Source organism: Cololabis saira, chromosome 14 (assembly GCF_033807715.1).
Source record: "Cololabis saira isolate AMF1-May2022 chromosome 14, fColSai1.1, whole genome shotgun sequence".
NCBI lineage: Eukaryota > Metazoa > Chordata > Actinopteri > Beloniformes > Belonidae > Cololabis > Cololabis saira.
This window is the reverse complement of record NC_084600.1, coordinates 1,785,842-1,812,925: the sequence shown is the minus strand read 5'-3', so window position 1 is coordinate 1,812,925 and position 27,084 is coordinate 1,785,842. Positions and strand designations below refer to the sequence as shown.

Below are 27,084 nucleotides of genomic sequence, written 5' to 3'. Positions count from 1 at the left end.
GTATGATGAACTGAGAATTCCATTATTTACTGAAATGTCTGTTAAAAACCCAGAAATGTTCTGGTGCTCTGACGATGATAGAATGGACGGGTTGTTTAGCTTCAATGTTTTTAAGTTGGCTCATTTTGTTTCTGAAGCCTGGATAAAGCGTCAGGATTGTTTATATGTTTAATTGGTACAGGGTCTGTTGTCTGGCTTTCATTTGCTTTATGTTCCTTTCTCTTTTTTTTTTGTGTCTTGTAAGCCCACTCGGGCTGGGCACGTCATGTGCATGACACGTAAATAAAAAGTTCAATCAATCAATCATGTACTTCAACATTAATCTCGAAATTTTCGACTTTTTTCTCGACATTTCGACTTTTTTCTTGACATTTCGACTTTTTTCTCGAAGTGCATAATGAAAAAAAATCTTTCTCTTCTAAAATATTATTTTTATTTTTCTCCTACCTGGCCCTAATACTCTTCCCTAATCCATCAAACCTCAAGTGTTTTTGTTTACCGTTGCTACATAAAATCTAGGTCTTCCTCTTATAGCACAGGCTGCCTGTGAGAAGTGGGTGGCTTAAATCTTGTGGTTTACAGAGGATATTGGCAGTAGTTTAGTACATAATCAAAATCTACTATTTCTCCAACTGCCTTTGGTAAATCTACTTCTTGTCTTGACCTTTTCTCTTTTTCCAACCTCCTGGTCTCTGGATGTGGTTGCACCTGCAGCGCCTCAGCATCCTGCCTTTGGACCAAGACACGCCCCTAGCGACGGGATAATTGACAGCGCTCCGGACCAATGGGAACGGCTCCTGCCTCAGTTTCCCCGTCGTTCTCCGGGCCTGATTGGTTGCTATGGGCGGGGCCTGTCAGCCCGAGCGGCGGCGCTGTCAGCCAGGGCGGCACGACTCCTGGAGGAGACAGGCGAGGCGGACTGATGCACACCAGCTGCTCTGGCCCAGAAACAAAGAAAAGGCACCTGGAAATGATCCTCTAGGCGCCGAGGTCAACGCCCAAAAGGTACATTTCAATTTCTTGTCGCATTAGTGGTGTGTGTGGCCCGGGCTTCACCGTTCTCTGTCGACTAAACACCAGACACAGGGCTGTGTGTTGGTTTAACGCGGGTAGCGGTATCTGCTGGGCTCTTAAGGCTGATTTATGGTTCCGCGTTACACCGACGCAGAGCCTACGGCGTACGGTACGCGGCGACGCGCACCCTACGCCGAAGGCTACGCCGTCGATTTAACGCAGAACCATAATTCAGGCTTTAGCCGTCTGCTTAGCTGCAACCTGCCTCCTTACACTTGCTCCTAATAAAACCAGAACATGTGAGTCAAATAGATGCGCTTTCCGTTTCCCTGTCCCTGTCCTCCTTTTTTATTTATTTTTATTATTAACATACAGTACAAACAACAACAAAAGACAACATCGAGTTACAATGATGTGTATCTAGGTGTGTGTGTGTGTGTGTGTGTGTGTGTGTGTGTGTGTGTGTGTGTGTGTGTGTGTGTGTGTGTGTGTGTGTGTGTGTGTGTGTGTGTGTGTATAATGAAAGTAAATTAATTAATTAAGAATATTAATTTGAAAAATAAATACATAAATGAATAAATAGATAATAGAGTGATATATTATAGCACAATATAATATAAAGTAATATATGTAATACTATAATAGCATATAATAATATCCTAATATAACATAATAATTTTTATAATATTATAACTCAAAACAAAATGATATCACCATACTATAATATATAACAATATAATAATACTATAATGTAACATCCCATGAGATCCCATAACATAATATAATAATACACTATAAAACAATATATCATGATAATGCCAAGAATAATAATTAGAATTAGAATTGGTAATATATATATTGCAATGAGGGGCGAGGTCGGACCTCCTGTCCCCCTGCCCTCCTGTCCTCCTGTCCTCAAGGCACCAGCCAGCCTTCATGTACGCACACAGCTCATGATGCCGTTAGCCGCAGCTAGGTAGCCTAAAGTCACAATAAATACATTTCGGGACTGTTACTAAAATGATATTCATATACACCTTCTAATAGTGGATAATATAATACATGCGTTCCCCTGACCTTTGAAAAGGTGTCTGAGGTGTCTGAGACTGGTGTGATGAAGGCAAGTCAGGGGTTAAGGTCAGGGTTAGAGGTTAAGGTCAGAGGTTAGGGTTGGGGTTAAGGCCAGGGTTAGGGTGAGGGTTAGGGTGAGGGTGAGGGGTTGGGTCAGGCTTCGGGGTTAGGGGTTAGAGTTAAGGTTGGGTTAGTGGTTAGAGGTTATGGTCAGAGGTCAGGGGTTAGGATCAGGGTTAGGGGTTAGAGTTAAGGTTGGGTTAGTGGTTAGAGGTTAAGGTTAGGGTTGGGGTTATGGTCAGGGTCAGGGGTTAGGATCAGGGTTGGGTCAGGGTCAGGGGTTAGGATCAGGGTTGGGTCAGGGTTAGGGGTTAGAGTTAAGGTTGGGTTAGTGGTTAGAGGTTAAGGTCAGAGGTCAGGGTCAGGGGTTAGGATCAGGGTCAGGTTTAGGGGTTAGAGTTAAGGTTGGGTTAGTGGTTAGAGGTTAAGGTCAGAGGTTAGGGTTGGGGTTAGGGTCAGGGTTAGGGTGAGGGTTTGGGGTTGGGACATCAAACAGCATCCAAAGGATGAAATTTAAATTAGTTTTGGTTCAGTGCACTTTATTATTCTTCAACTGAGATGTTCAGGAGTCAGCCTGGACATAAAAAAAGGCTGTGTGTGTTTGTGTGTGTGTGTGTGTGTGTGTGTGTGTGTGTGTGTGTGTGTGTGTGTGTGTGTGTGTGTGTGTGTGTTATTATTATTATTATTATTATTAGTCACTCACTTTAGCAACATGACAGTCTGCAGTGGTGTGTGTAGATGAGCTATTCAATCCCACTAGCTCAAGTGCTTCTCTCAGGATTTATAGTGAAGAAATAAAGAAGAAATATATAGTGTAAAAAAAGGAACTTTATAATTTGAAGTGTTATTTGTAAAATAACCAGTAGGCATTGCTTGACATCTCATGACCTTGTTGACATACAATCACTAGCCACCTTAGTTGATACACACCACTTTATTAGGCGTATGAGGTGTATTTAATACAGTCCTGACGATTGAACCTCCATCAGCTGATTTATTTTTTTGCTACCATTGTTTCCATAGATACAACTTGGAACCTTGCTCTCAGTGAGCTTACATAACCTTTTGTTTTTGACAGATACAAGTAACCACAGATATACAATAGGGCTGCAAAATATCAGGTAGGTGAGGTGGTTTGGGTTCTTGGTTGGGATGTCTCCTGACCAGACGCCTCCCTGGGGACATGTATTGGGGATGTCCAACTAGGAGAAGGTGAGACCCAGGACCCGCTAAAGAGATTATATTTCTATTCTGGCCAGCAAACACATCCGTTTCCTGTCGGACCTGGAGAAGGTGCCAAGGAACAGGGAGCAGGTCCGGGCCTCTCTGCTTATGGCTGCTGCTGGGTAACGTGAACAAGTGGAAGTTGAACTGATAGGGAGAAATAAACAGAAATCTGAGAAAGTCTGATGCATGTCTCACATCTTCTCTGTTAGGGTATGAGGATTTTGGAATAATGAAATAGTTAAACCAAAGTAGAAGTAGAGAACACACTTTGTTTTGACTCATGTTGTAGAGTAATATGCAATGCATTGTAGTGTGTGTGTGTGTGTGTGTGTGTGTGTGTGTGTGTGTGTGTGTGTGTGTGTGTGTGTGTGTGTGTGTCTTTTGTTGTGTGAGTACTTATCTTTTTAGCTACATAGTCATCATTTAAATAATAATTTTCCTTGCATGATCTGGTAAGGCTGTTTGAGCTGTGTGCTCACGAGCATGTCGAATTTTAGTCAAGAATGAATGACACTTTTGTTTATTAGTTTAAAGACTTGAGATAATTATTTAGGGATTGTTGTCCATCTTTCCACCTGTTTTATTAAAAAGGTGGAGTGGTGTCATGTCCGTAATGGGCTCAAGGGGGCACCATCGTAGCGCCGGTGTGTAAGTTTAGAGATGACAGGAGGAAACAGACTGATGCAAATCACAACTCGTTGTAGCAAATGCCAATGTGTGGTCATATTTATTTGGTAAATAATCAAACATTAATAAAATGTTATAATTATTGATCAGCACTTTGAGCAGAGAAATAGTATTCAATTAACACTTTAGGAAGGGATTAGATGGTGTTGCGATGGCTTCCAGTACAAGTGTGAGAAACCTTGGTGTTGTTTTCGATCAGGATTTGTCATAGCATGTCACAGCATATTAATCAGGTTTGTAAGACAGTGTTTTTCCATCTCTGTAATATCGCAGATGAGGAGCATCCTCTCCCAGAGTGATGCAGAAACACTAATTCACACGTTTGTATTTTCTAGACTAGATTACTGTAATGTGTTATTAGCAGGATGTCCAGGTAATTCTCTGAATATCCTCCAGCTGATCCAAAATGCAGCAGCAGATGCTGATGCTTTTCCACAAATGAAGTTCCTAACGGATAAATAAAGTTATTTATTATTATATTATTATTATTATTATTGTTAGTGTGCTGACAGGAATCAGAAGGAGAGACCACGTCTCTCCAGTGTTAGCCTCACTCCATTGGTCCCTGTAAAACTCAGAATCCAATTTAAAATTGTATTACTTGTGTATAAAACCCAAAACGGCCTAGCTCTGTGATATCTGCAAGACCTGATAGTTCCTTATGTTCCTGGCAGAGCTCTCTGTTCTCAGAGTGCAGGTTAATTCGTAGTTGCTAGAGTATCCACATGTAGATTTGGAGGACGGTCTTCTGCTATCAGGAACTGTTACTATGGAACCAACTTCCAATCTGGGTTAAGGAGGCTGACACCACCTCCACCTTTAAAACTAAACTAAAACCTTTCTGTTTAGTAAAGCCTATAGTTAGTGTTTAGTAAACCTCTAGTTAGTGTTAGTAAACCTCTAGTTAGTGTTGTTAGTGTTTAGTAAACCTCTAGTTAGTGTTAGTAAACCTCTAGTTAGTGTTTAGTAAACACCTAGTTAGTGTTTAGTAAACCTCTAGTTAGTGTTAGTAAACCTCTAGTTAGTGTTAGTAAACCTCTAGTTAGTGTTTAGTAAACCTCTAGTTAGTGTTTAGTAAACCTCTATTTAGTGTTTAGTAAACCGCTAGTTAGTGTTTAGTAAACCTCTAGTTAGTGATAGTAAACCCCTAGTTAGTGTTTAGTAAACCCCTAGTTAGTGTTTAGTAAACCTCTAGTTAGTGTTTAGTGGACCTCTAGTTAGTGTTAGTAAACCTCTAGTTAGTGTTTAGTAAACCTCTAGTTAGTGTTAGTAAACCTCTAGTTAGTGTTAACAAACCTCTAGTTAGTGATAGTAAACCTCTAGTTAGTGTTAGTACACCTCTAGTTAATGTTTAGTAAACCTCTAGTTAGTGTTTAGTAAACCTCTAGTTAGTGTTAGTAAACCTCTAGTTAGTGTTTAGTAAACCTCCAGTTAGTGATAGTAAACCTCTAGTTAGTGATAGTAAACCTCTAGTTAGTGTTTAGTAAACCTCCAGTTAGTGATAGTAAACCTCTAGTTAGTGTTTAGTAAACCTCTAGTTAGTGATAGTAAACCTCTAGTTAGTGATAGTAAACCTCTAGTTAGTGTTAATAAACCTCTAGTTAGTGTTAGTAAACCCCTAGTTAGTGTTAGTAAACCTCTAGTTAGTGTAACTCTAGTGTTTTAGGGCCAGTAGTCGTAGCTGCAGCTGCAGGACCAGACTAGAGCAGCTGGTCTGAAACATCATCCTAGATACGCTGCTATAGAGCTACGCTGCTATAGAGCTACGCTGCTATAGAGCTACGCTGCTGTAGAGCTATGCTGCTATAGAGCTACGCTGCTATAGAGCTGCTGTAGAGCTACGCTGCTACAGAGCTACGCTGCTACAGAACTACGCTGCTGTAGAGCTACGCTGCTGTAGAGCTACGCTGCTATAGAGCTACGCTGCTACCGAGCTACGCTGCTATAGAGCTACGCTGCTTTAGAGCTACGCTGCTACAGAGCTACGCTGCTCTAGAGCTACGCTGCTGTAGAGCTACGCTACTGTAGAGCTACGCTGCTATAGAGCTACGCTGCTATAGAGCTACGCTGCTACCGAGCTACGCTGCTATAGAGCTACGCTGCTTTAGAGCTACGCTGCTACAGAGCTACGCTGCTCTAGAGCTACGCTGCTGTAGAGCTACGCTACTGTAGAGCTACGCTGCTATAGAGCTACGCTGCTACAGAGCTACGCTGCTACAGAGCTACGCTGCTACAGAGCTACGCTGCTGTAGAGCTACGCTGCTATAGAGCTACGCTGCTACAGAGCTACGCTGCTGTAGAGCTACGCTGCTATAGAGCTATGCTGCTACAGAGCTACGCTGCTACAGAGCTACGCTGCTACAGAGCTACGCTGCTATAGAGCTACGCTGCTACAGAGCTACGCTGCTACAGAGCTACGCTGCTACAGAGCTACGCTGCTATAGAGCTACGCTGCTTCAGAGCTACGCTGCTATAGAGCTACGCTGCAGGGGAACACCGACATGATCCACTGAGCGGTGCCCATATACCCTCCTTCTCTCCTCTTCTTTTCTTTCCTTTCTTCAGATTAACCCCTTAGTTATTAATTAGAAATATCTCATCACCACCATTGTTCTCCATTGTTCTTGTAGTTTGTTGTGCTGGTCTGCCCCCTCCTTTTCTATTCTGTGCATGTTTGCAGACCAGAGCTTCAAGAGCTGCTGACCTGCAGTCCCCTCATCTGATCATCCCATCATCATAGCTGTCTGTATAGATGTCTGTTGGACATACTGACATCCTGACCCTCCCCCCGACCACCTCAGTGTCTGCTGTCTACATCTGTTTATATAGTTATTCCTGTAGTACACCAACTAACCATTGTGTCTCTCCTTTCTGTTCTTCATTCTTTCTTTCTGGTTTCCCTTTTCCTGCTCTACCCAGCTGAACTTCGGCAGGAGGGTCCCCCCTTATCATCCAGGTCCTGATCCAGGTTTCTTCCCTCCTAAAGGGGAGTTTTTCTTGCCACTGTTGGTCTTAAGGCTTTTCTCCCACTACGGGACTTTTCACCTGCCATTGTTTATGTAATAATTTCTCGGGGGTTTATGTTCTGAGTCCAGGAAAGATCCTAGAGACAACTTGTATTGTAATAGACGCTATATCAATAAAATTGAATTGAACTGAATTGAATTTTCTTTTTTTTTTGTACTTGTGTTGGAAAGTTCTCTAAATATGTCCTAGATCATATGTTCCTAAAATAAGTGTCACGAAGCAACTGGCAACAACTTAAAAAACGACTGGAAATGAATATCATCATCCTTCTTACAAAGATAGTGATTCTTGCAGTGATACAACGGTTGTTGTTAATTGTTCCCTCATCCTAGTGAACCCTTGCGCTGGAGTCTTGCTTTGCCACACAAGCCTCAGGTAAACGTTTTTATCCCCTCGGCGCTCTTGTTAGACCAGGTTGCTGAGCATCGGCCATGTCATTTCAACAACATACTTGAGTGACAGGGGGAGGAAAACGTTTTCCCCTGGTAGCAGATGTCTCCGGGGATGTATTTTAAATGATATGGTGAAGAATGATGATTAAAAGCAATAGTTTATGGGGTGAGGTTGTGTATCCATCAGCATTAACATGAGACGGAAGAGGACACATGAGGCAGAAGTACAAGTCTAAGGGAAATGAATGAAAGGTTTAATGAAAGGTTTAAAGCTAGTCATTTATGGGTTAATCAATTTACAAATGTTTGCAAACAGCAAAAAAGATAGACATGAGAGTAACGAGGAAATAAATAAATGAAGGAAATTGTTCTTTGTAATAAAGAAGCACTGAAACGCCACCACATCACATTCCTCGCGGCTCCTTTGGGCTGGGAAAATGTCAGTGTGGGACAGGAAATAGTTTTATATTTCAGACTGGACATGAAACTGGATGGCACCACTTCTCTAGCAGGGACACAGGGCTATGTATTAAGTCGTTAAAGAGACGGAAATATGTAAACACTAAGCCACAATGGTGAGGATAAAATAGGACAAAAATGGTTGCTGAGCTAGGGGAGGAGGTATTGCTAAGAAATTGTTTATATTTCCGCAGTAACTCAGGCAAAAAACAAGCTGTGACTCTGTGGTTGGAGTGTGTGTTTGGATGTGTTTGGTTGTCCCAGTCATCCAAAGTATGTCTACATTGGTTAAAGGGTGGCACTAGGCTCATAATTCATGTCCAGGCTTATTCAAGTAGAAATCAGTTCTATAATTCAAAACACCAAGAAATAGAAAAGATAATAATTATCATTGACAGTAAATCAGTAAATAACCAAAAGCATCTCTGTATGCAAAACTGACTCAAATTCCAATTTTTATGTTCAAAGAAGGATATGTAGTTGAACATAAATTTGTTTAGAACCGTTAGAGAGAAGAATGTATTTGAGTGAAAATTGGTAGTATAGAGTGTTTGCATTGACGTCATTTCCCCACTGGACCAGCCCCCTTACTCACACTGAGTGGCAAAAATGGCTGCAACTAGTGGAGAAGACGGGATAACAGCCGATTATGGGCTTAAATTAAAGGCAGTTGGACTTGACAGTGACCCGTACAGTTACCCCAAGAACCAGTGGTCCATGGACATTAATATTTGGCCACGAATCCAGTTTCCTGATATTTATATGTACTTAATTTCTACGCCAGGGAAATACACGAAGCAAAGCTTGAAGGCTTAAAAAAGTCTTGACTTTTGGTCCGACTTCAAGGCAGGATTTGTTGTAGAAATTAAAGTGATGAGGACACCGAACTTTATGATTTGACCGTTTAACGTTAGCTACCCAAAAATCCAACATTACCTGATACAAAATGGGAACCACAAATCCACGTTTCGGTGCCTGGAATCCAGTTGTTTCTGTGAATTGCAGCGATCCATTTGTCTCTCTTAAGCTTATTTTTCAGCAGTCTGTAAAACGATAACTCCGATTTCTTGCTAAATCTATGAGTACATTCGATGCTATCCGGAGTGTGCTGATCTTCACATTATAGACCATATGAGAAAGACACTCAGTTGTTATGTTTTGCTCTAAGATTATTTTCATAAAATACATTGATTTTCCTGTTTCCTTAGTAGAAATGAAGCAAATGGAGCTTATTTTTGAAACAGCACATACACACATACATTAATTAAAACTGAAAAAAAAAAAAAAAAAAAAAAAAAAATATATATATATATATATATATATATATATGTATATATATATGTATATATATATATATATATATATGTATATATATATGTATATATATATATATATATATATATATATATATATATATACCGTATATATATAAGGGGGAATTTCCCCCTTTTTACCGCTGCACATATTACATGTGAACCCAAGCATTTTGAAACTTTCTGACTTGAAGGTTTTTTTAAACAAAATACAGTGGTGTCATTTTGTTTTTGTTATTACCACTTTACTTTTTTTTTTAAAGGAGGGTGGCTAAAACAACAAAAAAGACCTTTAACAAGTGAATACAAAACAGCCATTTAAATACCATTTTCTGATAACCTTAACCTTATCTTAGTACATTCTTTGGGAACGCACACACCTAAACGTTATGACACGCTCTTACGTACGACAAAGACTGCTGCGTTCATAGCTCATGTCCCAGACTTCAGTTGAGTCAGTGCAGAATAGGAACAATACACGTGGTTTTCATGCTAGGGAGACACTTACAGTATGTACTGTTTAAGAAGAATTTAAGAAGAAATATAAAGACATAGTTTATTAGAACACATATAGTATAAAAGTGAAGACTGTGTTTAAAGATCAGCAGCTGTGTGTGTTTTGCTGTTTTGTCATGTTGTCTTTGTATGTTTGTATACTTAGATGTATGTATTATATTTACATCATAGTTATATTTATATCATAGTTATATTATATTTATGATAGAGCTTACATCTGGTTATTTTTGTAAAAATGATATATATATATATTTATTTATACAAATTAGTATAGTATAAAAAGTAAATACAGGCATATAATTTATGTTTAGTTGTGGAAAGGGAGTGGGATTTTTGAACATGTAACTTGAAATATGTGTTTTGATGTTTTTTTTTTTATGTGGTGGAATGCCCACCTGTATTTGTTTCTCTTATCTTTTCTTCTTGTTTTTTTATACATGTTCGAATTTAAAAAAAAACGAACGAACAAACTGTTTTTGTTCTACCTGGATGTCCTTATGGACGTCTTCAAAGCTTTGACTGGGAGCATCATGTCACATAGGCATGGGGTCATTAGTTGCATTATTTTCTGTGTCATGTAAATGTTAAGAGAAATAGAATACACTATATAAAACTCGTAAGCAAATAATAATGTGTTTTTTCAGCATAAGGTCAATAAATCTAAATATTAATGTGTACGATCCTTACCTAATGTTCCTCAAATCATTATCAAATTCTCTGGTTTTGGTTTGGTTGGGTAATGTGAGTCAATGAGCCAAAACAATCTAGTGTTTTAGTGTTAGTGGGTGTGCGTGCGCGTGTGTTTGTTTGTTTAAGAAAGAGTGTGCTTTAATACTTGCCTGTTGTACTCCCCCGGGGCATGGCACGCCTCTAACTGACTTTGGCACCGTGCCTCCCTCAGTTTGTTTGCCACCCTTGTCTAGTTCTTTGCCAGATGGTTAATGGTGAAACACAAACCTCTGACTTTTAAGTGACATGTTTTTTACAAAATGAAAGAAAAACAAGTTAGATAATCACTTTAAAAAAATGTGCAATTTCTTAGATTCTTTATTCTTTTACTCCACTGAATCTACACCGATAGGTTCTGTCACTTTTGTCCACCTGCCATATTTTACATAAGAAAAAAAGTAGCCTGCCTCTGATTGGCTGGAGCAGCATTAGGAGACAGGTTCTGTTCAGGTTAAGGTTGTGCAAATTAGAGGGTGTTTTACAAGCCTGCAGCAGATTTGATCTGCAGGTTGGCATGCAGAGTAGTTTTTCCTGAAGATGCTGATCAATTTTGCTTTTATGGAATGTGATCCCTCATGAGTGAGTGTTCGCGCCTCCGGCTGTGTGCGTGCAGTTGTTCAACCAAGAGTGGAGGAGCTCCTTGACGCCGGTTAATGCCAGCATCTTCCCACACTGTCTGAATCTCAGAAGTTCTTTATATTGTTGTCACAAAATATTCACCCAGTAAACAGATTGATAGCAACGACAGAAGACGCCACAAATCACAGAGTTCACATTTTCATGTCAGCAGCCGTGATACTTAAACTTTCTGTGGCAAGACTGTCCACACAGGATGTGAGAGTTTAGCTGTTTTTAAACCCACCAATGAGCTCTTGACTGAGACACCCGGTGGAACTGGTGTCATGACAATAGTGGTGTCAACAGCAGGAAGTCACCTCAGGGTAGGAATCTCCTGAGAGGAACAAATACCTACCTGCAGACACTAAGCATTTAGATTTTAAGATAACGCGGTGAAAAATCTATAACTGACAATCTTTCAAACATGCTCTCTTTACTGTCTTTCTGACGGTATTAGATGAGCACATGTGATTTTTATTTATTTATTTTTTTTAATTTTTATTAGTTTGCACACAATAAAAGTAACACTTAAAATCAAAATAGTAAAACAAATATGACAGGAGAGGTCAAAAAGCCAACAGGCTTATGCAGCGAAACCTCCCCTCAGTTTAGGAAGTAAAACAGTAATTACAAAAAACAAAAAAACACAACAAGACAAAAACTATAAACAAAAAACAAAGAAGGTTAGACTACATACAGTAGTTACAGATCATCAACACATAAAAAAATAATCAACCACAAAAAAAAAAAATCAACAAAGAAAAATTGTGACATTTTTTAAATGTGAATTAAATGAGATGATACATTTCTTTTAAAAATCTCTAGAGAAACAGAGATTTTGATAATGTGAGGTTGGAGTTCCATATCTGTTACCACGATAATTACTGATTATTGCTGTAGATCAAAATGGTACATTTCATTTTCACTTTTCCTAGGATGTCTGTCCTGTTTTCTTCCCTACGTACTAGTACTAGTTGTACCAGGTCCTCAATAAGGTAAAGGAGCTTTCAACATTTGTATAGCTGCCCAGTTTTTACACTAATCACAATGGTTCACACTTATCTTCAAAATGCATCTGATAATCAAGGCTAAAAGCTGACTTTGGCAAAAATATTTGGGTTTTGTTCGGAATTCTTCCTGTTTTTGTTTGGCCTCTTTTCCCCCTGTGCTGATGGGTGTGTCTGCCCTCAGTAATCCTGCACCATTACCATGTTGATGTTACAGTAACTGGCTAAACAGCCTCGACCAGTGAGCGCAAGGGCTGGGACTCTTACTCACTCGTACCCGCATGTCCTGTTGTGGCTATACGAACCAAACACATGCACGCTACTCTGTCATGCTTTACTCCTATATGAGGAAAAAAGACCAAGAATGAAACCAGAGTGAGGAAACAGGTGTGCGTAAGAGTGCGCAAGACCGAAATACTTTTCTCATCAGCCAAACAGTCTGTTAGTGTCGGGAGAGGGAGGTAGTTGAAAAACAAGAGGGAAAAAAAAGTGTATGAGAGGGAGTGGGGACGGAAGAACCACCCAAACTTCCCAAACCACCCAATCAAGCTGCGTTCCTGGAATTGGATCCCTCCCTTGCACACCACCTGAGACCAAAGAAACACAGCTGTGTCTCACACACTAAAGGCTGACAAAGACAGACAGAAACATCTACAAGCAGCTGAGAGCACAAGTTTGTAAGAAGACTGATCTTTTCAGAGGCTGAAATCTCTCACACAAAAAGGAGACGCGGACTTAACTCTTCCTTTTTTATCCTAAACGAGAGAGTGTGAGAGAGAGAGAACCTGAATTCTCAGGAGAGCTGTGTATCTGTAACAACAAGGCAATGAGATCATCGTCTCTGGATTGAATGAACTCGACATGAAGGGGAGAAACCCCGAGAGGAAACTGGATGCCAAAATGTGGACAAAAGGGAGAAGGAGACAGGGATTTTAGAACTGAGCCTTTTGTATTTATTTATTTTTGAGATTTTTACCAGAAGTTTTGCTTGTCTAAAACAAGGCTTTTGTAGGCTGTTGGTGTTTTTTTTCCTACTTAAACTCCAGTGGAACCATGTGAGGACCCGTCGTAGCTCTGAAGAGGTTCTGACTAGTGACTGTCTGGGCCAGGCCGACCTCCGGCCACTCGCAGGGCATGTCTGTAGAGGATGGAGGAACCGCTGCCGGCCTCAAGGCTCACACCGCTGCTTCAGATCACTGTGACAGCCACTCTCTGCAGGAAGGTCAGGACCGGGATGTGAAAACCCAGACCCAGAACCAGGGCCAGAACCAGGGCCAGGATGGGATTGTTTTGGAACGCATTGCCTCCCTGTCACTGGACATGTTTGAGCCCAGTGCCTTCACTGGGAGGTTCTCAAAGATCCAGTCCAAGCCCAGAAAGAGGAGCAGGATACTTGGAGGTTGGTGGAGAGAAGTTCTCGAGCTTCCGCTTTGGTTTTTACTGGTTCTTGTAGACCAGGGGTCGGCAACCCAAAATGTTTTAGAGCCATATTGGACCAAAAACGCAAAAAACAAATATGTCTGGAGCCGCAAAAAAATGAAAAGTCTTGTATAAGCCTTAGAATGAAGGCAACACATGCTGCATGTTTCTATATTAGTTATAACTGGGGGGAGATTTTTCTTTTCATTATGCACTTCGAGAAAAAAGTCGAAATGTCAAGATTAATGTTGAAGTACAATCTTGCGAAAAAAGTCGAAATGTCGATAAAAAAGTCGAAATGTCGAGATTAATGTTGAAGTAAAATCTCAAGAAAAAAGTTGAAATGTTGAGAAAAAAGTCGAAATGTCTAGAAAAAAGGAAAGGAAAAAGGAACGAAAAAAAGGAGAAGAAAAAAAGAGAAAAAAGGAAGAAAAAAAAATAAAAAAAGGAAAAAAAAGGTCAAACATTTTGAAAAAGCTCCTGGTGCCACTAGGGTGGCGCTAAAGAGTTGCCAACCCTTGTTGTAGACCCTCTGAAAAGTAATGCCCTGATACTGGTATTCTCTCTATGACACAGGGTTGGGTACCGCTCCATATGGGTTGTAGGCATTTACGTTTCCACTGCCTTTAGAGTCGCTGCGCCATACGCAGGATATTTTAATGATCATCTTTATCCACAACACATCGGAGGAAAGCCTGGGCCTCCTGGATCCATCGTGGTGTGTCTTCCCAAGCTGCAGTTGTTGCGTAAAGTTACATTACCAAAAGCTGCCGCTGGTCGGTTGTTCTTTTTGTTTGGTTTTTATTTTTACTGTCTAACTCTGTGGTGTATCAGGTACTGCCGGATATGCCGTCATAATTCCTCTGATGGTTCTTTTATAAATATGAGTAAATGGACAAGCCATTCGTCCATGTAACGAAACACCACCAGTTGTTGGGAGAAAACAGTCGCTTTACTCTGCAAATCCTTACCAGCAGAATGAGAACAAGCCTCACACGTGCAGTACGGCTCTTTTCCCAGCGCAGAGCTCTATCTCAGTCCTTATCTGAACACTTCCAGCTGTCACAGAATACCACCACCTGAAGTACTTGTCACAGAAACAAAAGTACTCTTCAATTCATTTGTAAAGAAATCATTCTCCATTGGTGAATGTTTAATATATTTACCAAAAAGAAAACGATAGAAAAAAAAGATGAAACAGTTAAACGTTTGAATAACATTGGAACGATTGTGTTTATAGACCTTCTTCCTTGCTTATACACGTTTTATCTCCTGCCTGATTATAACGACTGCAACAGTGAAACACATGTTGCATTTGGAAACAACGGTGTCTGCGCCTGAAACTGCAATCTTACAGTAGCAGGATGTTTCTGGTGCTCTGCCCTTGTTTCTTACCAAAAAACAAAGTTACAGCAGTAATAAATGTTCTGGAAAACAAAGAGTTAGTGTTTCTGTCCGCCTTTGCTGTAGGTCGCAGCCAGGTCAGACTCCAGGAGAGTTTACGCTCATTTTCACTCTGATGAGTTAACAGGGACAGATTTCATCATGGTAGAGAGGTAGTATGAACCATCTAAAGGGTCAAAGGTATTTCTTTAATGTAAACCGTGCTCACTAAAAAGGTCCTGCCAGAAAGACCCGTGTGTTAAAGTTGTGTGAAAGTCATTTGAAAATAATTAAGCATGGAAATCAAGTGGAGCAGAAGGTGGAGGAGTGTAATTTTCTTCTTCCTGCGGGATTTAGCCAAACTTCAGAAGAAAAGCAAACTGAGCACACGGTGAGCTGCGCGGGGGAACTCCACCTGCACAAACACATCTCTCAGGACAAGTTCATAGTGGCTTCTCAATGAATGTAGGTAGGGATTACAAAGGTAACCCTTTCGGTCAGACTTATGTACCCTTTCTTGTTTTGTTGGATGGACATTTTTCAATGATTGCTGATCGAAAATAAACTCAAAGGTCAAACTGTAGACGCAAGAAATGCCGTGAAGCTGGATATTGGAGGGTTTCAGTGCCGTGGTGACGTGAGGGGAGCAGGAAAACCTGCTCTACACACATTCTTCCCCAGAGTTGTGTGTTTGATCAACCCGGCTGTGTCAGAGACACTACCGTGTGTCTCAAACAGTTTTTGAGTAACTACCCTTCTGCACAGTTGGTTAGTGACAGATTACTTTACTCATTATTATCATTTATTAGAAATATGTGCATAACAAAGACTATACCAGGATGTTACAGCTCTGACTATCATAAATATATCACCATACCTGCAACTGGAGGAGATTCTGCTGCCAAAAGTGAATTCTAATGCTGGTACGAGGACTGTTGTGTACAGAGCCATGTATAAGTGGAATTTATTTCCCAAACACTTCACGCAAACAAACAACATAAGAACATTCAAATTATTAGTTAAGCAACATCTTTTGAATCAGTATAAGTAACAATTATAGAACATTGAAATAGAGATGACTTAAACAAGCAGCTGCTGAGACTGATTGTTTGACATGCTGGAAATTGAAACATAGTTGGTTATGACTGTTGTTGAATGTATGTTTTTCTTTCTTTTTCTCTGTATTAGAGCAGTTGTGAAGTTTTAGACTACAAATGTTTTGTAGTTAATTAAAAATGTTGGCGGACCCCAGGAAGAATAGCTACAGTTATGTTGTAGCTAATGGGGATCCTAATTAAACAATTAAACAATTGACAGGACCAAACACACGTCAGGCCGACAGATTAGTGCGGAACGCTTTGTAGTTTTTAAACTATGAAGAGAGTAAGAACAATTAAATAAATCCGTAGATTGGATGATAAAAAAATCTCAATCCTCTTGATAATCAAGAAAAGCCAACCAGTGGAAGCTGTCAGTGAGCTGTGAGTGTTTTTTTTTCCCACACGATTGTTTGGAGGTACTTACAGCCAGTAATTTGGCAACATCATGTGAGGACACTTTTCACCATTTTAATTGAATAACCAAGGGAGGAAATGCTGGCCGCAGCTCCAGCTGCAGCATTAACAGGCCTGGTGGCCCTAATATGCCGTCCCTTGTACTCTGGAAGCTAGAGCATGTTTAATTATCCACAAGTGTAAGCTTTATCTTGCAAAGCTGCAAAGCAGTGTGTGTGTGAAGTGTGAAGCTGACTTCATGCCTGCGTTAACTTACATGCTGTAGAATTTCATTCCCATTTTCTCTCCGGTTGTCTTGTGTTCAGCAGTCCTGCAGTCTAACGGCCTATCTGCTCGTTGGAAGTAAAGGCAAACGTTTTTAACAAGTTAAGATTTCCTTCTCATTAATATGGAAGTCAGTAAAAGAAAAAAAATAATATGAAAACTTAGCCTTAAAAATAAAAAATTACTACTTTCGACTTTTTATCTCATAATTTCGACTTTCTATCTCATAATTTTGACTTTCTATCTCATCATTTCGAATTTCGACCTTTTATCTCATAATTTCGACTTTCTATCTCATAATTTCAACTTTCTATCTCATAATTATGACTTTTTATTTCATAAATTCGACTTTCTATCTCATAATTTCGACTTTCCATCTCATAATTATGACTTTTTAGCTCATGATTTTGACTTTCTATCTCATAATTTTGACTTTCTATCTCATAATTTCGAATTTTTGGGATATTTTTAAGCTTATTTTTTAAGTTTTCATATTTTTTTTTTCTTTTACTGGTGGAAATGGGCTTCCATACATGAATGATGGCAGCACAGAACAACATGAAACAGGAGGACTCTTCTTTTCGGGTTCGGGAGGTTAATTGGCAGATCGGCCACTCGGCAGCACAATTACAGTTATCCCAGTGAAGTGATCTTCTTTCTACTTTCCCTTCCCCATCTCTTCCATACAGCACCAGATTAGATTTTTAATAAACGCCAGTTTTGGCTTACTTTTTGGTTAAATAAAACCAAACTAAAATGAGGCAGGACTGCAGCTCCTGGGATGGCGCTCCAGTCACCGCTTGCTGCACATGAGAAACATCATGTGCACGTTGTGTATAAAAGCCTTGAGATGAAGTCACAATCTGTCCAGGGAGTACCCAGACTCTTGGCAGGGTCTGGTGGGACAGGTTTAATAGAGAGATGAGATCATTAATAATGTTGCAGAGGTTGCTAATCAACAGAGCTGGGTAGAGAAACCAAAAATTGTACTCAAGTAAAAGTACTGTTACTTCAGAATAATATGACTCAAGTAGAAGTAAAAAGTAGTCATCCAAATAATTACTTGAGTTAAAGTAAAAAAGTACTTGGTGAAAAATCTACTCAAGTACTGAGTAACTGTTGAGTATCATCTGATTTATTTTTTTAACACAACCATTCAAACAGAAAAAAGTACAAAATAATCATCTTCAGGCAAATTAAATCAATAAAATAAATTAAAATTAATAAAAAATAAAAAATGGCTTAAATTAAAATAAACTTAAAATAAATTCAAGTACTTTAATAAATAATAAAATAAATAAAATAATTACAGAATAAAAAAATAAATTAAGCACAAGTAGCACAACATTTCAAGCCTTTGTACTTTTCTTTTTTAACCAGGCAGAACTAGAACAAACATGAACTCATAGAAACTCTGTGTGTGTTTGAGTCTGTGTAAATGTGACAAAACATTTTAATTTGATATTCTCTTTATCTAGTAGAAATTTATTTGGTTTGCTTTTATTATATTATGTTTAGTACTGTATTATTTAAAAATGTTGGCGGACCCCAGGAAGAATAGCTACAGTCATGTTGTAGTTAATGGGGATCCTAATTAAACAATTAAACAATGAAACAGTTGACAGGACCAAACACACGCCAGGCCGACAGATTAGTGCGGAATGCTTTGTAGTTTTTAAACGATGAAGAGAGTAAGAACAATTAAATAAATCCGTAGATTGGATGATAAAAAAATCTCAATCCTCTTGATAATCAAGAAAAGCCAACCAGTGGAAGCTGTCAGAGTGTTTTTTTCCCCACACGATTGTTTTGCAGATTACAGAATAAAAAAATAAATTAAGCACAAGTAGCACAAAATTTCCAGCCTTTGTACTTTTCTTTTTTAACCAGGCAGAACTAGAACAAGCCCATGAACTCATAGAAACTCTGTGTGTGTTTGAGTCTGTGTATATACAATATATATATATACATGTCTGTGTATACAAAACATGCAAAAACAAACATTTTTCTCAAAGAATGTCTCAGTGATGTCATGAGATTGACGCGTACGCGGAGGGGATAGAAGAAAAGTAACAAGCTCAACGTAGCCTAATGTAACGGAGTAAAAGTACAGTTTCTTCTTCACAAATCTACTCAAGTAAAAGTAAAAAGTATAGTGATTCAAAACTACTCCTAAAAGTACAACATTTCCCAAAACTTACTCAAGTAAATGTAACGGAGTAAATGTAACTCGTTGCTACCACCTCTGCTAATCAATGATCAAATCCATACATACAGTATTGTGTAAGATGTGTCAACAAAATCATTTCACTGGACAAAACTATTACCTCCAGTTCTAAGACCGTCAACCAAAAACATCCACACTGAGAACCTTTAGACGTGGCTTTTCATAAAACCAGTTGTTGTATTCATGCCGGCCCATTACCAAACACAAATAAACCAAAATTAGCTCCAAAATGAGAAACTTTTTGGTTTGAGTGATTCATTCGCAGAGCAAAATAGTCTTAAATCATAAAACCTCATCTTTCCTGTTTTTTATATTTTCCTTATATTTAACCTGGGATCAGGTGACACACAAGTGGTTTCTCATTCATTGGCCCAGAGGCGTGTATGAGTGTATGAGTGTGTGAGTGTGTATGAGTGGGTGTGTGTGTGTGTGTGTGTGTGGGTGAGTGTGTATGAGTGTGTATGAGTGTATCAGTGTGTGTGTGTGTGATTGTGAGTGTGTGTGAGTGTGTGTGAGTGTATGTGGGTGTCTGTGTTTGTGCCGGTGTGTGTGGAGGAGTCACATTCCAGCAGCTGGCATGCCCAGGCCTCTGCTCAGAATGTGAGGAATCCCAGCAGCTCCATAAGGGGGCCTGCATCTTTATGTCCAGGCTTTATATTTGTAGTTGTTCTCTCGTAGCAAATCCCCCCCATTTTTCTCAGTGTAGGTCATGGATTTGAATAGATTTTCATATTCTGGCCATGAGGTTCACTCCCACCCACACTTGCCATTTGCACTTTTCTCTGACCAAACAGCTGCTCACAGTCATAGAGGATCTTGTGCATGTCTAGTTAAACAAATTGTTTGCCAAAGATACATGCTGCATGTATATTTAGGAATATTTACCTTACCTTTGCTGTTATGAAAGGTGTGGCTCACTCTGTCGTACCGGTACTAGGGCTGCTACCTCTTGCACAAAAACAGCATGCATCATCTTTACTTTGCTAAAAAAATCCAATACTTCTTCAAAAATCATTTCATAATGGGTGTTAAAATGTTGTCAGAAGACACGTCTCTTGGATTTCCATGAACTCTGGTGAGGAAAATGAGTGTCTGACACAGTGTGACACAGTTCAGTTAGGATCATCTCTGAGTGAGTCCTCTGTACACCAGTAAGTCAGCAGGAGTCAGTAGAAACTGTTGGAACAGTTAACACTGATTTGTTGTGAGTGTTTTGCCACGGGCTGCAGCGGAGGAAGCAGAAGTTGCAGACAGGACCGGGCTTGTCGCCGTTTTCTGTTTTATTTGTCCCCCTTTGAGATTCGGCTTTAATTGTCTGATAATGTGAACTAGGCCATCCTGTGCTTTCTGGCCCTCCCGTGAGCTGCAGGAGGATATTGTATTTTCTGCAGGTTCCACTCATTTTCTCTGGTAGCCCTTCATTTACCAGTCACATGTCCTCCGGTGCTTCTGCGCTTCGTCCAGGGAGTTACGTGATGACCCTAATTATCTACTTGTACTTCCACTCTTGTTCTCTTAACCATAGCATTATTGTCCTACCTGGACATTTGTGTGGAAAAGATGGAGAGAGCGAAGTTATGCTTTCTTTTATACTTAAGCTTTTGATCTACTGAGATCTGCCAGGAGCTTAGCAGCAGCAGTAGAATAGTAGGACGGAATCAGCTGCTGGCAGCGCTGTGCTGGCCAGCATTGCTACTGCAGGCAATAACATACTCAATTCGGGATTATTTTGCCATTATTAGTATTAGGGCCATGCAGGAGAAAAAATATTTGAGAGGGGAAGATTTTTTTTTATTGTGCACTTCGAGAAAAAAGTCAAAATGTCGAGAATAATGTTGAAATAGAATTTCAAGAATAAAGTCGAAATTTCATGAATAAAGTCAAAATTTCCCCATTTTCCTCAACATTTCAACTTTATTCACGAAATTTGGACTTTTTTCTCGACATTTTGACTTTTTTCTCGACATTTCGCATTTTTGTGCATAATGAAAAAAAAATCTTCCACCTCTAAAATATTATTTTTATTTTTCTCCTGCCTAGCCCTAATACTCTTCCATAGTTATCAGATTCTGTAAGCTGTCGACTATTAATATTGATGTGCGTAGACGTATATGTGTAATATTCTAGTTTTGTCTTTAGTTTTCAGTTAAAACAGATGTGTTTGTAACAGTCCAGTAGCTGGGATGGGGGGCTGAGGACACTAGATATTTGAATTATCCATCATCAATAACTGATATACCCTCCATTCCAATGAATAAGCGTGTGGAATGTTTGATTACTGTTTGATTGGCCACCTGTCCAGGTGGCCCCCTGCCTTCTGCCTGTAATGAGCTGGGATGGGCTCCAGCAGGCCCCTGGGACCCCGTGCAGGATTAAGCACCTATAGAAAATGGATGGATGAAGACAGCTAAGCATTTGTCTTTTTTTTCTGGAGAGAAAGAAAACGGTACGAAGAGCTTAGGTGTTTTTTCTTTATTTCACTGGAGAAATTAAGAACTAGATTAGGACAAGGAAATATCGCAATTATTTAAACATTATTTTTTGGTTTGGTTTTATTTTCCAGCCTTACAGATTATAGAGGAAATCTGTGCTGTAGATATGTTCATCTATTGAAACTGGGATATTTTTTATAGAAATATCTCATTCAGTAGTGTGTTTTTAAGGGAATACATGAACACATGCAGCGCGGAGACCAATAACAGAATTAAGGAAAGAAATTGAAATGATTGACATGGACAAAATGTGTCAGCTCTGAATGTTGGTTCCACACTGCAAAAAGTCAAAATCTTAACAATAATATTTGTCTTATTTCTAGTTAAAATGTCTCATTTTTAGTCAAAAAATCTCATTACACTTAAAACAAGAGTCATTACCAGAAAAATAACTTGTTATTTGACAATTTTCACCTGTTTCAAGTACATTTTCACTTGAAATAAGTAGAAAAATCTGCCAGTGGGACAAGATTTATCTTCTCATTACAAGCAAAAAAATCTTGTTCCACTGGCAGATTTATCTACTTATTTTAAGTGAAAATCTACTTGAAACAGGTGAAAATTGTTGTTTTTTCCAGTGATGAGTCTTGTTTTAAGTGTAATGAGATTTTTTGACTAAAAATGAAACATTTTAACTAGAAATAAGACAAATATTCTTGTTAAGATTTTGAGTTTTTGTAGTGCAACCACAAGACTTCACAACAAATGCACCGAAGGTTAAGATAAACTCATTTCCATTTGCAGCACCAGTTGTTATTGGCCTGCATCACTGATTCTCTGGCCTCTCATTGGTCAGGAAGGCGACAGCCCGACGTGATGCAGAAATATGACCATGTTGTCATTAGACCGTCAAACGTAATTGCTCGGTAGTTTTTGTCCTTCCTGTCTTCTCTGCCCGCTCAATGCTGTGCGATCTCCTGTTTGTTGTCCTCTCATCCTCTCGCTCCCTCTCCTTATCTCTCTGTGTGTTTCCTCAAAGAGGATTGGCTGCTTGCATCTCCCAACATCTGTGCATCACTGTCCTGAGAGAGAGGGAGAGGGTGGGTGGAGAGTGTTAGCCAGCTAGATAGCAACACAGACCTCACGAAAGGCTGAGCGCGTTCTCTTTCTCTGTGACATACACACTCTTACTTGCTTGCAAACACACACACACACTCACACAGACACACACACACACTCACTCTCAGCAGCAGGCAGCTGCAGCGTCCGCAGCGCTCTCTCCCTCGCTCCCTCTGCTACTGCCTTTCTCTCTCAAAACATTCTCCTATCCTCTCACTCCTCTCTTGCTCCGTCTGCCCACAACGCCTCAACCTGCCGTCCTGTCCCCCACTCCGCTGTCTGTCACCGTGGCGACAAAGCCTCTGCAGCCATGGCGACCAGCCAGCAGGATTCAGGCTTCTTTGACATCAGCATCAAGTCTCTCCTCAAGTCTCTAGGAGGCAGTGAGTACAGCTAACTAGTGGTGACTGATTGCTAGTGTGGTGAACAAACTCATCCGCCGATCCTCTAACGTGTAGACTTAACCTTGATTTTGTTTTTGTAACAATTAGCACATCACATATTCCACACTGTCAATATTTGGTAATACAGTGTTACGTAATGAAATAATGGATGGCAAGTGGTTGAGCAGCAGATAACAGCTCCAGAGGTTGAGACTGACTCCTCAGCAGTTTTCTGTATCAATTATGCAGCACATTGCTCAGCATCATTTTCTGTGAAGTATAAAACTGATTTGTTTGTCAACATGTGTTATGAGTCTATTGACCTTTTTGTCTTTGTGCTGTTATAGGTTCCAAGAGATTCAGATCTCTTTACCAGTTTATCTGTTATTGTTTACCAGCCTAAGCGTCAGAGACGAGGCCAGGCAGCAGCTCCCGTTACAGTTTCCATGTAAACATTTGGCAACCCTCACGTACAGTAGCGCTGAATTCACTGGATTTGGAGTTGTTGTGGATGTACAGGCTTGTGCGGTGAGCCATGGGGGCTCTGTTGATGTTGTTATTGCAATGAAAAGCACCAGCGTCCCTCACCGTCCCTCACCGTCCCTCACCGTCCCTCACCGTCCCTCAGCTCGTTTCTCTGGGCCCATCATTAGACCTCATGAACATGTTTTACTGTGATTACGTGTGTGGTTAGCGGGGCGGTTTCATGAAAGTCATCCGCTGGCTGCTGTAAACTCCGGTCAACGGGCCACAACCGTAGCAGCAGCTCTACGGATGTGTTGACGCCACAGCCAGGCATGATTCAGAAAGAAGTCCCTAAGGCGACAGGAGACGTGTGTGAGGCCGGGTTGGATGCGCCAAGGTCATGATTAGGATTTCCTGCAGAAGGTTTGAAGGTCAGTTGAAGTTGGTGTTTCAGGTTTACAATACTAAGGGCGCGTTTACACGTAGCAAAAACCGTGTTTTTTTCATGCGTTTTGGCCGTTCGTTTACACGAAAACGAAGCTCAAAGTCACCAAAAACGATAATTTCTGAAAACTCCGGACAAAGTGGAGATTTGCAAAAACTCAGTTTTCACATTTGCTTGTAAACAGAGGGAAACGTAGATTTAGGCTTCAGAACGTCACGTTATGCAACAGAAACGTCACCAGCGTCATTTGTGTGACCTGTGTTTACAATTTGTTTGGCCACCGTCAATATTTTCTTGTATTTTACCTGTTTTATATTCTAAAGTCACACTTAAAAGTAACTCCACTTCTCTGTCACTCCAAACGAAAGACTCTTGTTCCGTCTTGGAAGTAACTGGCAGTCAAGGCTGATTTATGGTTCCGCGTTACACCAACGCAGAGCCTACGCGTAGGGTACGCGGCGACGCGCACCGTACGTAGGCTACGCCGTCGATTTAACGCGGAACCATATTATTCAGGCTTCACACGTGTCATTTGTTGATGTTTTTTTCCAGGATTCTGATTGGCTAGCATGACTTTATCTTCTCATTACACTGCCCCCTGTAGGTTTGGCTGCTCATAGCACCTTAACAGCGTATTCATGAGGGTATTTTACAAAACGTAGAGGGGAAAATATCAGTTTTTGTAAATACCCGGCTATGTGTAAACGTGGCCTAAGGCTGCTTTCAGACCTGTGGCCGTTTGTTTTGTTCTGATTCAGGGGCTAAATCGATACATTGTTTCGTTTTTCGTTTGTGGCGTTTGTGTTCACAAGGCAACCGTCTGTAGCGGTTCAAAGCTGTTAACAAATAACATGAACCAACTGTTCTCTCATTGGTCAGAAATTAACGCGGAAGGAGTTTCCTCTTCCGTACCCCGGGAAAAACAAAGGTTGAACCACAGTTATGAGTGAGTTGTGTCGGTTGCTTTGTGGATTCTGTTCTCACTACAAACAAACCGCTCCAGGTCTGGAATGGAAGCGAGCCGAGACCACCTCTCCTAGGAGATCTCGGCTCGCTTGTTTTGTCCCACATCCGAACGTGATTGCTGTGTTCACATATACCAAACGAACCGATCTTTAGGTCCCTGTTTCGGAACAACTGCTCCAAACGGGACAGGTGTGAAAGCAGCCTAAATGTCTCTTGAAACGATCCTTCTAATAATCACACAGCTCAAAACAGTCATCGACTAGGATTTGTTTTTTAATTTTTTTACTTCTATTATTAGATAAAACAAAATAACTGTAACCTGCATATCTGCATATTTAAGTAATTGTATTTATACTATATATTTTTGGATTAATTGTATTAATACAGTAATAGAGGGGGCCTAGTTTTTAGCTGTATTTCTGCAGACGAAGCATCTGTCAGTTAAAGTCGGTCCCACAGGGACAGTAACTTCCCCACACAAACCCCTCCTCCGGTGGTCTGGCACCGCTGGGTGTTGTTGAAGACAGCAAGTGTTTGTTTGTGGTTATTGTCTGACTAATTGCATTCTTTGTTATTAAGGAAGAATGCAATTCTTCTTACAGTTCAAAAACATAAACATAAAACTCAAGTCCATGTCTTCGCCCTTATATCAGCATAAGTGATGTCTGACTGTAACGTCGCTCTGCGTCTCGCTGCACGCTAGCCATTATTCACTGTGTAAGTGTTTGCTTTTATGATGAAGTATCTACAACTTCTCTAACTGAGGACGGACTCACAGAATCCAACAGTTCAAGTCAGTAACATAAACTTCCTATGTACAGTAAACTCAGAAAAGGAATTCCCATCAGTAAAAGAGACAGAATCACATATTTGATACGTTAGTCACTCAAATTTTTATCATCAACAGCTGACAATTTCTTTATGTCTTCCATCTGTTTGGCATTTCAGTTCCTTCCCTGATTTATTTTCACTCAGTAAACTTGTGAAAAGTTGAGATGTTGTTAAACCAACATAAACCTTCACATAATTATCTGCACGTGTTCAATTTCTCCTGAATCATCTTTAATACATATACAGTGTAGCAAAAGTATTTAGTCAGACACCAGTTGTGCAAGTTCTCCAACTTAAAAAGATAAGAGAGGCATGTAATTTTCCTCATAGGTAACTTCAACTACGAAAGACAGAATGGGGGGAAAGAATCCAGGAAATCACAGAGACTAAGTTTACATGCAGTCAATAACCCTTTTCTAACCGGAATATTAGCAATTGCGCACGGCCATGTGAACACCAATAACCCCTTTGAATAACCAGAATTAGCTCATATTCCGGTTTTTAAAAACCTGAAAAGGACCCCTGGGTTACTCCTTTTCTAACCCGAATTTTTGGTCATGTAAACACCTAACGGGATTTCCCCATCTAAAGGAACAGGAATTTGTTTTCTGCACCTTTCGCAAGGAATCTTGCTCTTTTGAGTCCAGGAAGTTCTTATAAACATGGAGAAACGCAAGACCAGGAAGAGACTAATCACTTTATAAATGTAATGAAAGATATGAACATTTTGGCATTTATAGACGGTAGAAAGTACCGGGATAGCCAGCTGCTGTTATTGTTGTTGTTTTGGATTTGGATACAGGAAGAAGAAGCGGAAATGAGGGGAATTGCGTCATGATGTTCTCCGTGCGTCGCTGGTTTGATCCAGATATCCCAAATGATTAATCACCATGTAAACAGGGATAACCCCGTTTGCTCACACATGGAAACAGATTATTCCCAATGTTTCAGTAACCGGAATATTGACCGTAACCCAAATTTTGACTGCATGTAAACGTAGTCATTGTAGGACTTTAAAAGAATGCATTTGCAAATTATAGTGGAAAATAAGTATTTGGTCAATAACAAAAGTTCATCTTAATACTTTGTCATTGTTGGTAATGACAGAGGTCAAACGTTTTCTGTAAGTCTTCACAAGGTTTTCACACACTGTTGCTGGTATTTTGGCCCATTCCTCCATGCAGATCTCCTCTAGAACAGATTTTCTATGGGGTTGAGATCTGGAGACCAGCTAGGCCACTCCAGGACCTTGAAATGTTTCTTAAGAAGCCATTCCTTCGTTGCCGGGGCGATGTGTTTGGATCATTGTCCTGCTTAAAGACCCAGCCACGTTTCATCTCCAATGCCTTGTTGATGGAAGGAGGTTTTCACTCTAAATCTCACCATATATGGCCCCATTCATTCTTTCCCTTACACGGATCAGTCGTCCTGGTCCCTTTGCAGAAAAACATCCCCAAAGCATGATGTTTCCACCCCCGTGCTTCACAGTAGGTCTGGTGTTCTATCTTGGTTTCAT

At 40.1% G+C, this 27,084-nt stretch overlaps 1 protein-coding gene across 6 annotated transcripts in view; it reads left to right on the top strand.

Moving 5' to 3' along the window:
• The first annotated feature begins 869 nt into the window (after positions 1–869).
• LOC133459453 (protein furry homolog) overlaps positions 870–27,084 on the top strand; it is a 103,618-nt gene continuing 77,403 nt past the window's right edge. For 4 of the 6 annotated variants that reach the window (XM_061739398.1, XM_061739395.1, XM_061739394.1 and 1 more), the window contains exon 1: positions 12,759–13,519. In XM_061739398.1, coding sequence (XP_061595382.1) covers positions 13,255–13,519 — 265 coding nt within the window. In that variant the 5' untranslated portion in view covers positions 12,759–13,254. Of the gene's footprint in view, positions 1,006–12,758; positions 13,520–22,831; positions 22,862–27,084 lie in introns of those variants that run through there. The other 2 variants (XM_061739396.1, XM_061739397.1) reach the window with 2 other exon arrangements.